The sequence below is a fragment of the Aulostomus chinensis genome, chromosome 23 (genome assembly GCF_037954235.1).
Source record: "Aulostomus chinensis isolate RoL2024-O1b breed Wild chromosome 23, RoL_Achi_v1.0, whole genome shotgun sequence".
NCBI classification, from domain to species: domain Eukaryota; kingdom Metazoa; phylum Chordata; class Actinopteri; order Syngnathiformes; family Aulostomidae; genus Aulostomus; species Aulostomus chinensis.
Window position 1 is genome coordinate 8582471 of NC_141342.1, and position 13031 is coordinate 8595501.

Sequence of the window (13031 nt, forward strand, 5' to 3'; positions counted from 1 at the left end):
TAAATACCTGTCACTGTATATCCGTATTGCTGCCTGATATTGTACGCTGCATAGTACTTTTAACTTTCAAATTTATGCTTGAACACCACTGTTTTCGAAAATGAAAATCTAGCTGAAACCTCACGATGCTGAGTCAACCTTGGTTATCATTTAACTGCGCAGGAGAGAATTCAAAACATGACTCAGTTTATTGCTGATGAAGACATGACTCATCAGTTCAACAGCATCGCTGAAATAGACCCTGAAATGCAGGGGGGGGGGGGGGGGGGGGGGTTCATGCAGGGTCACCGTCTACAACTGATGGCTGGTTATGTGTGATAAATCCTCTGGGCCAGGCCCCCCACTCTCACCATCCACCCAGCGATGTGCAGCCATCCCAAAGTTAAACAAGGTCATCCATCCCCAAATTGTTGCAGGTGTTCTTAAGCTTTTCTCTTTACACTTCCTCCACTTAAATCCTTCAAAATAATCTGGTGACTTTAAGGCTGTGGACTATTTAATGACCAAAAAATACATAATGCATAATAATATAAAATAGAGGAGGCAGCATGAAGCACCCAAAAAGAAATTTGTCCTATTAGGCCAGTCTAGCAAGTACTTAGTCCTGTTATTCTGGTGGAGGCCAGGACATCTTGTGGTGTACGTTTGTACTTCATGTCTATGAGCATATCTAAAATATTTCTGCAATTTAGGCACATTGACACAATTAAATATTATTAATGTTACACAATTTATTTGGGTTTTTTTTTTTGTTAGGTTGCCATGCTTTGTGTTTAAACTTGTTGAAAATTAAATTTCCTGAACACTGATGTCAGTCAATGTAACGATGCTGTGTTGTCAGTGGTTTAAACACGATTCATTTAGGACTTTTAAAATGAAGAGGAATAACCCAATAAAGTGTGAGCATTTTCATTGCATATTTTTATTATAAAAACATTTCACAATAACAATTTACACCGACAAAATTATTTTACACCATAAATTCTCCCAAACGTCTCTTAAAGTTTGTGAGAGCACGCAGCCGAGTCTCATCTGTATTTCTCGGCCAGCACAGCTGCGAAGGCTGACAGGTACTTGTCCATCGCTGCGTGTAGAACAGGTGTGAAGTCTTCACCCATGTGACAGGCCAGCGAGATGAGCATACAGTGTGAGAACAGCTGAAACGAAATGAAATGTAATTACTGAAAAATGGCCAATATAAAGCCAAGAAAGAACTTAAAAGGCCGTGGTTACTTACAATCTGAGTTAACTGGGGGGTTTTTGCCTTCAAACAACTTGGACTGTATCATCCCAAAAAATACTTTGGTGATATCAATTGAAATGGAAGTAAAGACAAAGACTAGATTTTCAAAGTATATCTTGGGCTACTAACTCTGTGTGTGTGTGTGTGTGTGTGTGTGTGTGTGTGTGTGTGTGTGTGTGTGTGTGTGCGCGCGTGTGTTTGACAAACAACAAGTCAGGATTCACACAGCGACCAAGCAAGAATGAACGCTGTGAATTGGAAAAGTTTGCACTGTGTAGTAGCTGCAGGACATTAAGAAAACCACACCATGTGACCATAAATAATATATCCATCCATCCATTTTCCTCCACTTATTCCTGTTAAGGGTCGCGGGGGCTGGAGCCTATCCCAGCGTCTACGGGTCAGAGACCGGGTTCACCCTGGACAGGTCACCAGTCCATCGCAGGACCAACACATAGAGACAGACAACCATTCATACTCACAGTCACACCTACGGTCAATTTAGAGTATCAATCAGCCTCGTCCCCTCTTGATGTTTTTGGACTGTGGGAGGAAGCTGGAGTACCAGAGAGAACCCACACAGGAACAGGGAGAACATGGAGACTCACACAGAAAGATCCCGCGCCCGAGACGGGATTTAAATCCACAACCTTCTTGCTGTGAGGCGACAGTGCAAACTACTGCACCACCGTGCCGCCACCATAAATAATAAATATATTAAGAATATTAATACACAATAATATTTATGCATACTAGTAATACTAATAAAGGGCCAGCATGGCTCCTCGGAGGCGTGGCCGTCTAGCAACTGAAGGGTGGCTTGTTTGATCTTCACTTTCCCTGGTGACCATGGCGATGTATCCTCGAGCAAGATACTTGGATTTTTCCTGATGATCCTGCAACAGAGTGGCGACCTGTCCAGGGTGTACTTCACCTCTCGCCCAGTGTCAGCTGGGATAGGCTCCAACCCTGAGACCTTTACCAGATAAGGAGTATAGAAAATGGATGGATGTAGATAATCTCTGATTTTTTTTTTTTTTGCCATACACCCAACACTATGGGACTAAGTATCAATCAATAACAGCAGCCAATTTACCTCAGGTGCTGCAGCCATCAGGCCTCGCTTCTTGTCTCCCAGACTAAAATTAGGGATAAATCCACCCCTTTGTGTTTAAGAACATGTCATGAATGAAACCTCTCTTTATTTAAAAACTATAAATACTTTGTATAGATGGTCAGTATCAGTACGAACTGCTCAAGCACCTTGAAGTTCGATGGGTCTATTCGCAGCACATAGGCATGATAGGTCTGCAGGGGAGCCAGAGTGATGGTCAGCTGACTGATGTCTCTGGCTCCCTCTGCTATGGCTAGAACAATCTTCTTTCCATGGGAGAACAAGTGAGGGGAGCCGGCACTGATGTTCAGATGGGAAAAGTAGGTCTTCGAGCCTGGGAAGTTGGTGAACATCCTGTGAAAAGACGATGAACCTGCTCAGCATCAATTGTAACTCTCGAGTATGTTGCAATGATACAGAGTCCTGGTTCTGAGTTTTGAGGCCATGGGAAATAATGTGTTCTCTCAATTTTATTTCATTGTAATAAAAAGATGTTACACTTTCATTAATACATGGGGACAGGTTGAACCTCATCGCCGCAAAACAATCCAAGCGTGGCAACAGGATATATCGTGTTGTCTAATTTTCTGAACGACTTTTGGTTTTCTGGCAACAAATTCAGTAAATTGTGAGGCGTTGAAATGCCTGGGAACGAGTCCTGTCTCCTGGCCAGTGAACTGAATTAAAATCAGGTAACAAACTTCACTACACAATGCTGCGTCTCTGAGATCGAGCACCAAACAGCGCGACAAAACAGACAACATCATCAGATACCACCGGAACAGTCTGCATGCACAAATGTGTCTGAAAATGTGGCCTCTTTCACGTGTATTAACATGTCATAATGTCTTAACTTATTGTATTTTACAGTATACACCCAATGTGGTGATGGACATGTTTAGGATGTATAATATTCAGACATAGGCTACATTTATGATCACCTACCGAAGAAGCGCGTCGGAGCCGATGTATTCAGCCACTGGAGTCAGTGTATCCCATGTCTCCGCAAGCAGCTTCCTCTCCTTCTCTGAGAGCATTGCAACTGTGCTGAAATTAGAAATTATTTGATGAAGAGTTTACAGCTTGTTAAATCTCAACAAAACGTGCTAATCTACCATTTTGTCGACGTGAAGACTTAGAAAATAAATATTGATGAAGTAATGTTTCCTTAAGTGCGAAGTTCGAAGCTGCGCAGCTGCGCTCTGTTGCGGGTTGTTTCGCCTCCCCTGCGTTATCGGCCCACACGCAGGGCAGGGTGGAGGCGCTATCTGCTTCTCGACGTGCGTCACGCAGAATATTTCCAGCATATCGCTTGATGCGGATGACCACCTCAAAATGCAGATGGAGAGGGGCTTTGCTATGATGGCCCCTTAGGTGCCACAGTCTTATGAGAAGAAGCCTATTGCAGAATTTAAAAAAAAGAAAAAAAAAAGTCTCCCTTGAGGTCTCTCAATTAGCAGAGTTGATGTTGTGCTGCATAGTCACGTGAAGTCAAAGCATGCGCACAAACGAGCCCAGAGCAGTGACCCACTCTGACCCACTCTGACCCGGTGAAGTCAACCAGGCTGTAAATAGAAGATTGATAGACATGCAGTGTGTGTTGGCAGTGTGAGGATCAAGAAATTCCTGCTTGAATGAGATAAAATCATGACGTAAAATACTGCTCACTGCATATCTTATTCTGGAAGTGGTAATATGGATTAGGAATTTATTTTACAGAAATACCCCATACATACGTCCTCCTTCATCTGCTTATCCTATTAATGTTGGGGGGGGGGGGGGGGGGGGCTGGAGTCTATCCCAGCGGCCACGGGCGCGAGGCCCGGACAATTCACCAGTCCATCGCAGAGCCAACATATGAGGACAAACAGAGAACCCACGCAGGAACGGGGAGAACATGCAGACTCACACAGAAAGATCCTGTGCCCGAACCGGGACTCGAACCCGGAACCTTCTTGCTGTGAGGCCACAGTGCTGACCACTGTCATTTATTTGTCATTTACTTTTTTTTTTTTTCATTTTTATATGAACAGGAAAAAGGCTCATTACAATGTCATTTTTTGGAATAATAATTTATGTGATCTACTGCGTCAAAATCAATTCCAGCACTATTTATAGCATGAAGCTTTTTTAACAATTGCTCTGCTATCTACAATCCATAGTTATTCTTTCATTTCTATTTATCAGAATTCTCTGTCACATGATTCGACTCCAAATCAGTGGAAGATAGTATTCATGGACCAAGTCACACTTTTTAAAAAAATAAAATTTCCTTCTATTTTATTATGAAATCTTTAATTTCTAACACCACACATAAATCACTGACTCTAAATCAATATGAAATATTAAGTATTACTCTATTTCCATGAAATAATCTGGGAATAAATAGTGAGCTGTCCCCAGCGCTGAAATAATCTGGGAATAAATAGTGAGCTGTCCCCAGCGCTGAAATAATCTGGGAATAAATAGTGAGCTGTCCCCAGTGCTGAAATAATCTGGGAATAAATAGTGAGCTGTCCCCAGTGCTGAAATAATCTGGGAATAAATAGTGAGCTGTCCCCAGCGCTGAAATAATCTGGGAATAAATAGTGAGCTGTCCCCAGTGCTGAAATAATCTGGGAATAAATAGTGAGCTGTCCCCAGTGCTGAAATACACTGGGAATAAATAGTGAGCTGTCCCCAGTGCTGAAATAATCTGGGAATAAATAGTGAGCTGTCCCCAGCGCTGAAATAATCTGGGAATAAATAGTGAGCTGTCCCCAGCGCTGAAATAATCTGGGAATAAATAGTGAGCTGTCCCCAGTGCTGTAATAATCTGGGAATAAATAGTGAGCTGTCCCCAGCGCTGAAATAATCTGGGAATAAATAGTGAGCTGTCCCCAGCGCTGAAATAATCTGGGAATACATAGTGAGCTGTCCCCAGTGCTGAAATACACTGGGAATAAATAGTGATCTTTCCCCAGTGCTGAAATAATCTGGGAATAAATAGTGAGCTGTCCCCAGCGCTGAAATAATCTGGGAATAAATAGTGAGCTGTCCCCAGCACTGAAATAATCTGGGAATACATAGTGAGCTGTCCCCAGCGCTGAAATAATCTGGGAATACATAGTGAGCTGTCCCCAGCGCTGAAATAATCTGGGAATAAATAGTGAGCTGTCCCCAGCGCTGAAATAATCTGGGAATACATAGTGAGCTGTCCCCAGTGCTGAAATACACTGGGAATAAATAGTGAGCTGTCCCCAGTGCTGAAATACACTGGGAATAAATAGTGAGCTGTCCCCAGTGCTGAAATAATCTGGGAATACATAGTGAGCTGTCCCCAGTGCTGAAATAATCTGGGAATAAATAGTGAGCTGTCCCCAGCGCTGAAATACACTGGGAATGGTGAAATATCTCCGCTGCAGAAATAACCTGGGAGTAAATAATGAGTTTTCACTTGTGCCCGAACAATCAGGGAATAATGAATGAATTGTTTCCACTGCTGAAATAAAAATGGAAAGAAGTCGTGAACTGTCTCTGGGGCTGCAATACTGTGGGAATAAATGATGAACGGTTTCTGATGCTGAAATAATCCGTGAATAGATTGTGAACTCTCTCTGGAGCTAAAGTAGCCTGGAAAAAACAGTGAACGCTCTCTGGTGCTGAATATTCCTGCTGTTGGGGGCACAGAGCCCAATCATCCTCCCAGCCGTTCCCTTGAGAACACAATGGTCGACTGGAGATTGAGGGATGAGACCCTTGGATTAAAACAAAAAAAGTAGGCCTCTAAATGTCTGTTCATTCTGAAATTCCTTCAAGACTCCCTACACAAAACAGGAGAGTTATAGGAGAATTAGTCATGACTTGTATAACCGTCAATGTAAATGAAACCAGAACTTTCAATGAGTTGAAATCCATTTGAGCAGAACACATAAAAGACGTCAGGAGACGGATGACGGGAGGAATGCTTCGTTCGCTACGTCATCGAACATAACGCCATCTGAAACGCAAATCTTCCGCGGACTCTGCAAGAGGCTAGAGAGTGGGCGTGGCTATATGGAAGACCCAGACGTTACTGCTGAGGAGGGTTTGCAGGCAATCTTTTTTTTTCCAGTTTCAAATTAAAAAAAAAAAAAGAGTATTTGTGAGAGGTTCAGAACAAAAAAATCGTCGTTTCAATATATCAAAAATCATATGTACATCCAAGTATTTACTACATTTATTTGTCTTTACAGCAGTTGCTTCATGAGATCATGTTATTCGTGTATACGCATGGGCTGCAAGCTGCGAGATGATATGTTAGTACTTATTGAGTTCGGGCCTGGGCTGCACGGTGGTGCAGTGGTTAGCACTCCCCGTGTCTGCGTGGGTTCTCTCTGGTACTCCAGCTTCCTCCACAGTCCAAAGACATCAAGAGAGGACGAGGCTGATTGATTCTCTAAATTGACTGTAGGTGTGACTGTGAGTGTGAATGGTTGTCTGTCTCTATGTGTTGACCCTGAAATGGACTGACGATCTGGGATAGGGTCCACCCCCCCCCCCCCCCCACACACACACACACACACCCGCGACCCTCCAAAGGAATAAGCGCAAGACGATGGATGGATGGATGGATGGATGGAGTTCGGGCCTCATGATTGATGCACAAACGCGGTAGAAGGTCTGCAATGAGATGCCGCATAAAAGTGACATCCCATTGAAATAAACAGTTGAGAATTCTCTTTTGTGTGTTCGACAGTGTCAGGACGCTATCTCGGAATGCGCCGAACTGTTCGGTCAGTACCAGACCACTGTGCGTCAGAAGAAAACAACTGGACCACGCATGAATTTGCTTTAGTGGGTCTTTATTCCTTGATGTAGGAGACACACACATGGCGACATACGTTCGATCCCCTCTTTAGTGGTCAAGGCGATGGGGTTTAGTGGTACTGCCTTCCCAGGGCGGACACCACCACGGCCAGGAACTTCTGCCAGGCACCCTGAATGTCTGGGGTGAAGGCGTTTCCCATTTTGGCGGCGATGACGATGGTGAGGCAATCAGCCAGAAGCTGCACAAAGCAATGAATAAATACATCAGTAAACGGTTGTCAATCCTGCAGGCAGAAATGAGCCCGAATATAATAAATGTGAGGAACAGATTAGATGGTCGTTCTTAAATGACCCAGTTTTTACCCTGAAGTTGTCGGGGTCCACGTGCAGCTTCTCAGAGTGCAACACGCTCAGCTCGGCGTAGGTGGCCTTGATGTCGTCCATGTTCTTCATAGCCCGGTCAAGACCGTGCAGGATCTTGATGCCGTGGGCTGCGATATTCGGGTTGGTCTTGATCGCCTCAGCATTGTAGAGATTGCCGAAGGCGACGAAGTACCTCTGAGTCCAGGGGTAAACGATCAGACATCTGCAGCGGGAGAAAGACAACAGTTGACAGATAGTCAGCAGAGGAATTGTGGAATTGTTGTCTTGAAATTCACTCAAGAGTTCCACACGACAGTTTTATCAAAAACTCGTCTGCTACCTGGTCAGAGCCTTGGGACCGACGTCATCGTAGTCAAGACTACCCATGATGCTGTTGATGATGCCGCGCTCCTGTTCGGTCCACTCAACCATCTTGGCTTTTGTTTTTGTTTTTTCTTCAGGCTTCGGAGAAGAGGCTGAATAGAGTTTGAGATGGGCCTCAGTCTATTTAAAAGCCCCAGGGCCCCCCCACCCTCCGCGAGAAGATGGCTGTGATAGGCTGGAGATGGAAGACTGCAGATTACCCAAGACGTCTCTGGAACTTTCTGGATGTTTCCATGCTGATCTTAATGGCCTTAGACATGACACATTATTCATAAATGCATCATTTTGCCTATTTATTTATTGTTAGTTAGTTAGTCAGTTAGTCAGTCAGTCAGTCAGTCAGTTAGGTAGTAAGGTAGTTAGCTGGTTGAACCTGATCCAACGTAGGCTGCATCGACTTTAAATAAGAAACGTGAATTAATTGAATGCTGCTGATTTTGCAGCTGCAGATCACACAGGAACTCCATGACCTTCCGGATGTTTCGATGGTTTTACTGTCGTACAAAATTTTACTAATGTATTTATTCTTTTTTTTTATTATTTGAACAAAAGGAATCCGGCACACGCCGATTTTGACGTTAGAGAAATAAGAAACACGAATGCATCGAACGTCACTGATCCCGAAGCTGTTTGATTTGATGGAAGCGCACCTCAGCCTCATGGAGCTCCACACATAGATGACATGGATTACAAAAGACAGACGCTTTGACACGGCTAAAGCACGTCGAATTAAAAAAAACAAAGTAATAGATATTCTTGCTCTTTCAACTCTGAACGTGTCCTCACACAAATTCCACCCAATTCGTGTTTTAAACACTCAGAAAACACAGAAAACTGAAAAAAACCAAACCGATTTTCACATTGCGGGAGGTTCCCCTTAACTATTACTTGTTAATTCATTTTCCTGGCACTTTGATATAATTATATCCGATTAAATGGGGGGGGGGGGCAGGAAAAGAACATGGAGCTTCTTAAATTGAACAAGTTTCGAACTTTGTGTGTGCGTGCGTGTGGGGGGGGGGGCTGTTTGTGTGTGCTTGTGTGCGTGCGTTTGTGTGTGGGAAATTCGATTATTTCGACATTGTGACGATTATAAGAGGATAAGAGGATCAGGGACATAGCCTAATATTCAAAGTTAGGGTAATTTAGTTTAATTTAATTTAATTTAATTTAATTTAATTTAATTTAATTTAATTTAATTCGTGAATTAATTCAAACTATATTCAAATAACAAATGACTTTTTTTCAGTTTTGAACAATGTCCAGCTGCAAAATATTGCTTTTGCTCGTTTTCAGCACCCTTCATCGCTGAGGTCCTTGGACTTTGTTGCTCTGCTGTTTTTGTCCAGCACCAGTTGGTGCGGTCCAGGGACAAGTTTCCACCTTACGTCCCATTTCAATCAGCACCTGTAATTTATTTAGGAAATGCACATGCTCATACGATTACAGCAGAACATTTGGCAAATGTGTATACAAATATGATTGTATAAGTTAAAAAAAAAGAAATCATCCAAGTCGACAACCGAAGTGCAGAAACATACATTTTGGATCAGACACGAATACGTGCGAAGGCAATTATAGTTTCAAATGTGTCATATTTTGAACGATGCGCAAATATGTGGCTTTATAGAACGAGCTCATTCAGACGCATCGTTCGTGAGAGGTTTTGCACGGCAACAGAGTTTTATCTTGAAAAAACACACGCTGGCGTTATCTTCAGGAGCGCCCCCTCCACCCTCTGCCAAAATTCACTTAAGTTTTGACGAAGGAATTACTGGAGGCCCTTGATAACAGTGACGTGTACTGTTTTCCTCCCGACGTTAGAATATTCAGTAATGGGCGTGGAGCTAAAAAAAAAATTTAAAAAAAATTAAAAAAAATGCCGAATTAAAAAACAAACAAACAATAAAATTAATTGTGACTCATTTTCAAACGCAATATATTTAATTTTCAGGTGCAAAGACCTTCTGCCAGACACTGCAGCAGTCTTTTCTAGTCGAAGCAGTACTACAGCTAATACTAATGCTTCTGCTACAATTTTTCTATTTACTATTGAATTTGATGTGTTTGTTCATGACCAAGCAAATTTCTCTCCTGTAATTTTAAAACTGGATTTAAAAAAAACAGACCATTTCTTCTACATCGACCACATCCATCCATTTTCTTCCGCTTATCCTGGTCAGGGTCGCGGGGGGCTGGAGCCTATCCCAATATAATTATTATTATTATTATTGTTATTATTATCACGGCAAATTATAATAAAATTAATTCTTATAATTTATAGGCTGCACGGTGGTGCAGTGGTTAGCACTGTCGCCTCACAGCAAGAAGGTTCTGACATCGAGCTACGGTCGAGAGGCGGGGTTCACCCTGGACAGGTCACCAGTCCATCACAGGGCCAACACATAGAGACAGACAACCATTCACACTCACAGTCACACCTACAGTCAATTTAGAGTATCAATCAGCCTCGTCCCCTCTTGATGTCTTTGGACTGTGGGAGGAAGCTGGAGTACCAGAGAGAACCCACACAGGAACAGGGAGAACATGGAGACTCCACACAGAGAGATCCTGTGCTGGAGCCGGGACTGGAACCTGAACCTTCTTGCTGCGGCGCTAACCACTGCACCACCGTGCAGCCTTATTATTTATTATCATTACAGCAAATTTTAGCTAATTAAAGTATACCATGTGACCATAAAGAATAGATATATTAATAATATTAATATGCAATAATAGTTTTTGTTTAATAGTAATACTTTATGTATGATAGTAATACTAATTAAGGGTAAAGGATATATAAAGGGTCGATCCTCTCTTCCCCCGGTGACCATGTCGAAGTATCCTTGAGCGAGATACCGAGCCCCTAATTGCCCCTGATGGCCTGAGTTGCCCCCACCCCACCCCATCCCACCCCACCCCACCTCCATACTGTGATTATAGATGAACTGGACGATTGAGTTTAACGAGAACTATTCAACCAAGGTGTTGCTGTTGTTGTTTTTTACATTCAGCTTCTCCAGATACAAGGACAGTAAGCCACCCTCCCAGACCTGCATCTTGAGACCCGAGATGACCGCCCACGGTTTTGGGAAGCATTTCTCCCAGTGACGCCAATTTTGCCAAGGCCCCTCGAATGCGACCAGCTGATAGCACATTTTGGGCATCCGGCCACTTGTCTATCAGGCATGAGGTCATTGGATTGGCACCAATTATCGTGGGTGTGACCCCGGCCAACTGAATTTAAGTAGAAGTCAAAACTAAGCCGTGTCAGGTCGAGAGAACCAAACCAACATGAGTCTGACAGACACAGACAAGGCAGCCGTGAAGAAGCTGTGGGGAGTGATCTCCAAGTCATCCGATGCTATCGGGACCGATGCCCTGGGCAGGTAAGCAGGAGAGGTGCTTCTTATGTCACACGTTGATTTTGCAGGCGATTTGTTTGACTGACTTGGTTGCCCGAAACTGATGAATAATCTCTGCTTCGGTGTGATCCGTCTGAATTGAACATTTTCAAATTTTTAAAACATGCGTGGGAGCTTTGAGAAGTAGAAAACGTACAAAGAGCGTGTTTCTATACGCTTCCCAAAGACTATAGACGCTGGTAGAAATTGAAATGAGTGTTTTTGCGTAACATCTGTCAGGAATTATTCCCTACCAATTATTAACTTTATGTCCACTTCCCCAGGATGCTCAGTGTCTACCCACAAACCAAGACCTACTTCTCCCACTGGCCAGATCTCAGTTACGGCTCCGGCCCGGTGAAAAAGCATGGTAAAACCATCATGGATGGCGTCGCACTTGCCGTGTCCAAAATTGACGATCTGAAAAAAGGCCTCCTGGAGCTCAGCGAGCTGCACGCCTTTAAACTGAGAGTTGATCCGTCCAACTTCAAGGTGAGACCGTCATCCCGTCGCGTCGGTATTAGTTGAGCTGAGATTACGCAGTGGTGTATGTGCAATGGTTCAGGTCTGCTACGGACTGTGCGAATCTTGATCGAAATTTACGCACAATTTTATCGGTAGACAATAGGCCACGAAACGTAAAAGGTAATTGTTGAAATCTGAGGCTTTGATGAACGGAGGAATTCAAAGATAAGAACGGTCATCTATATGTTCAAGTATAGGCGCCTTATTATTGTATATACTGGAATCTGGAATCAGCACCGGAAAGTAAACATTGTTTTTGATTTATCGAAGATGAAATCTGGATATGATGGAGCTTTGCCGTGTATGAATTATATATATTTATATATTTCCCCCTCCTACACCTACAGATCCTGACCCACTGCATTCTCGTGGTGGTCGCCACCAAGTTTCCAAAGGAGTTCACTCCCGAGGCTCACGTCGCCTTGGACAAATTCCTGGCTTGTCTGTCCTTGTCTCTCTCTGAGAAATATCGATAAGCTGCCCGATGTTTTAAAAAGCGGTCTGAGGCACATGATCATGTAAAACATGATATAAAACGTCAAATAATAAATCGCAATCAAACCCAAAGTGTCTGTGTCAGTCTTTTATGCCTCATCAACATTTCATGCAAACTTTGAATAATTTTTTTGGGGGGGGAGTTTTCACTTTAAAAAAAAAAACAACCCTTTCAAGTGCCAGACAAGTACAATAGAATCCACTTTGTACGGTGTTTAGAAGGTGTGACGTTCACAGGCTGACTTCAGGCCCTGGAGAGGTTCCGCCACACAAATGTTCTCTCTTGAAACACGGATGTGAACGCACGTGACAGTTTGAGCACTGAGCTTTCTAATTATTTAGTGAAACGGTTTTTGACGTCATATGAAGGGTGGAGTTACAAATCAACTAAATACGGTAAACGTGACCTTAAATACCCTTGTGTTAATAATCGTAAAGACTAGACGTTGCTAAGTTACTTGTTGTTATTATCTAGTTTTAAAAACCACCTGCACATCTTTGCAACCCCCTCGTGGGGCAAAGACCCCAGGTCGGAAAGCAGTGGTCTAAATTAGTAAATTAGTGGCCAGACCATTTCCCTTGGAGGACCAAACTGAAACTCATAAGCCGACCACGAGCATAAAGCAAACACAAATTGTGCGGTGAAAAAAATGCCCACATTGTACGAAGTTCCCTTCATTAAATAATTATAATGTGATGGGCTAACATTTGTTGA

General features: G+C 43.1%; 3 protein-coding genes across 4 annotated transcripts; 1 reads left to right on the forward strand and 2 right to left on the reverse strand.

The window, feature by feature from the left end:
• Window positions 1–895: 895 nt before the first annotated feature.
• Window positions 896–3885, reverse strand: hbae4 (hemoglobin alpha embryonic-4). Of its 2 annotated transcripts, XM_086195075.1 has the most exons (4): window positions 3473–3885; window positions 3303–3404; window positions 2507–2711; window positions 896–1157 (listed from the first exon to the last, which is right to left on the reverse strand). In XM_086195075.1, the coding sequence occupies exons 2-4, from the start codon at window positions 3392–3394 to the stop codon at window positions 1029–1031; spliced, it is 426 nt and encodes a 141-aa protein (XP_086051201.1). In that variant the 5' UTR covers window positions 3395–3404; window positions 3473–3885; the 3' UTR covers window positions 896–1028. The 2 variants fall into 2 exon arrangements, with proteins under 2 accessions (XP_086051201.1, XP_086051200.1); XM_086195074.1 differs by having other exon boundaries at window positions 897–1157; window positions 3303–3882.
• Window positions 3886–7163: 3278 nt separating this feature from the next.
• On the reverse strand, window positions 7164–8015 carry hbbe2 (hemoglobin beta embryonic-2). The gene is made up of 3 exons (XM_086195648.1): window positions 7849–8015; window positions 7509–7731; window positions 7164–7384 (listed from the first exon to the last, which is right to left on the reverse strand). The coding sequence occupies exons 1-3, from the start codon at window positions 7938–7940 to the stop codon at window positions 7256–7258; spliced, it is 444 nt and encodes a 147-aa protein (XP_086051774.1). The 5' UTR covers window positions 7941–8015; the 3' UTR covers window positions 7164–7255.
• Window positions 8016–11116: 3101 nt separating this feature from the next.
• On the forward strand, window positions 11117–12388 carry hbae5 (hemoglobin, alpha embryonic 5). Its single transcript, XM_086195649.1, has 3 exons — window positions 11117–11281; window positions 11581–11788; window positions 12169–12388. Exons 1-3 carry the CDS (start codon window positions 11187–11189, stop codon window positions 12295–12297), a joined length of 432 nt encoding a protein of 143 aa, XP_086051775.1. The 5' UTR covers window positions 11117–11186; the 3' UTR covers window positions 12298–12388.
• The last annotated feature ends 643 nt before the right edge of the window (window positions 12389–13031 follow it).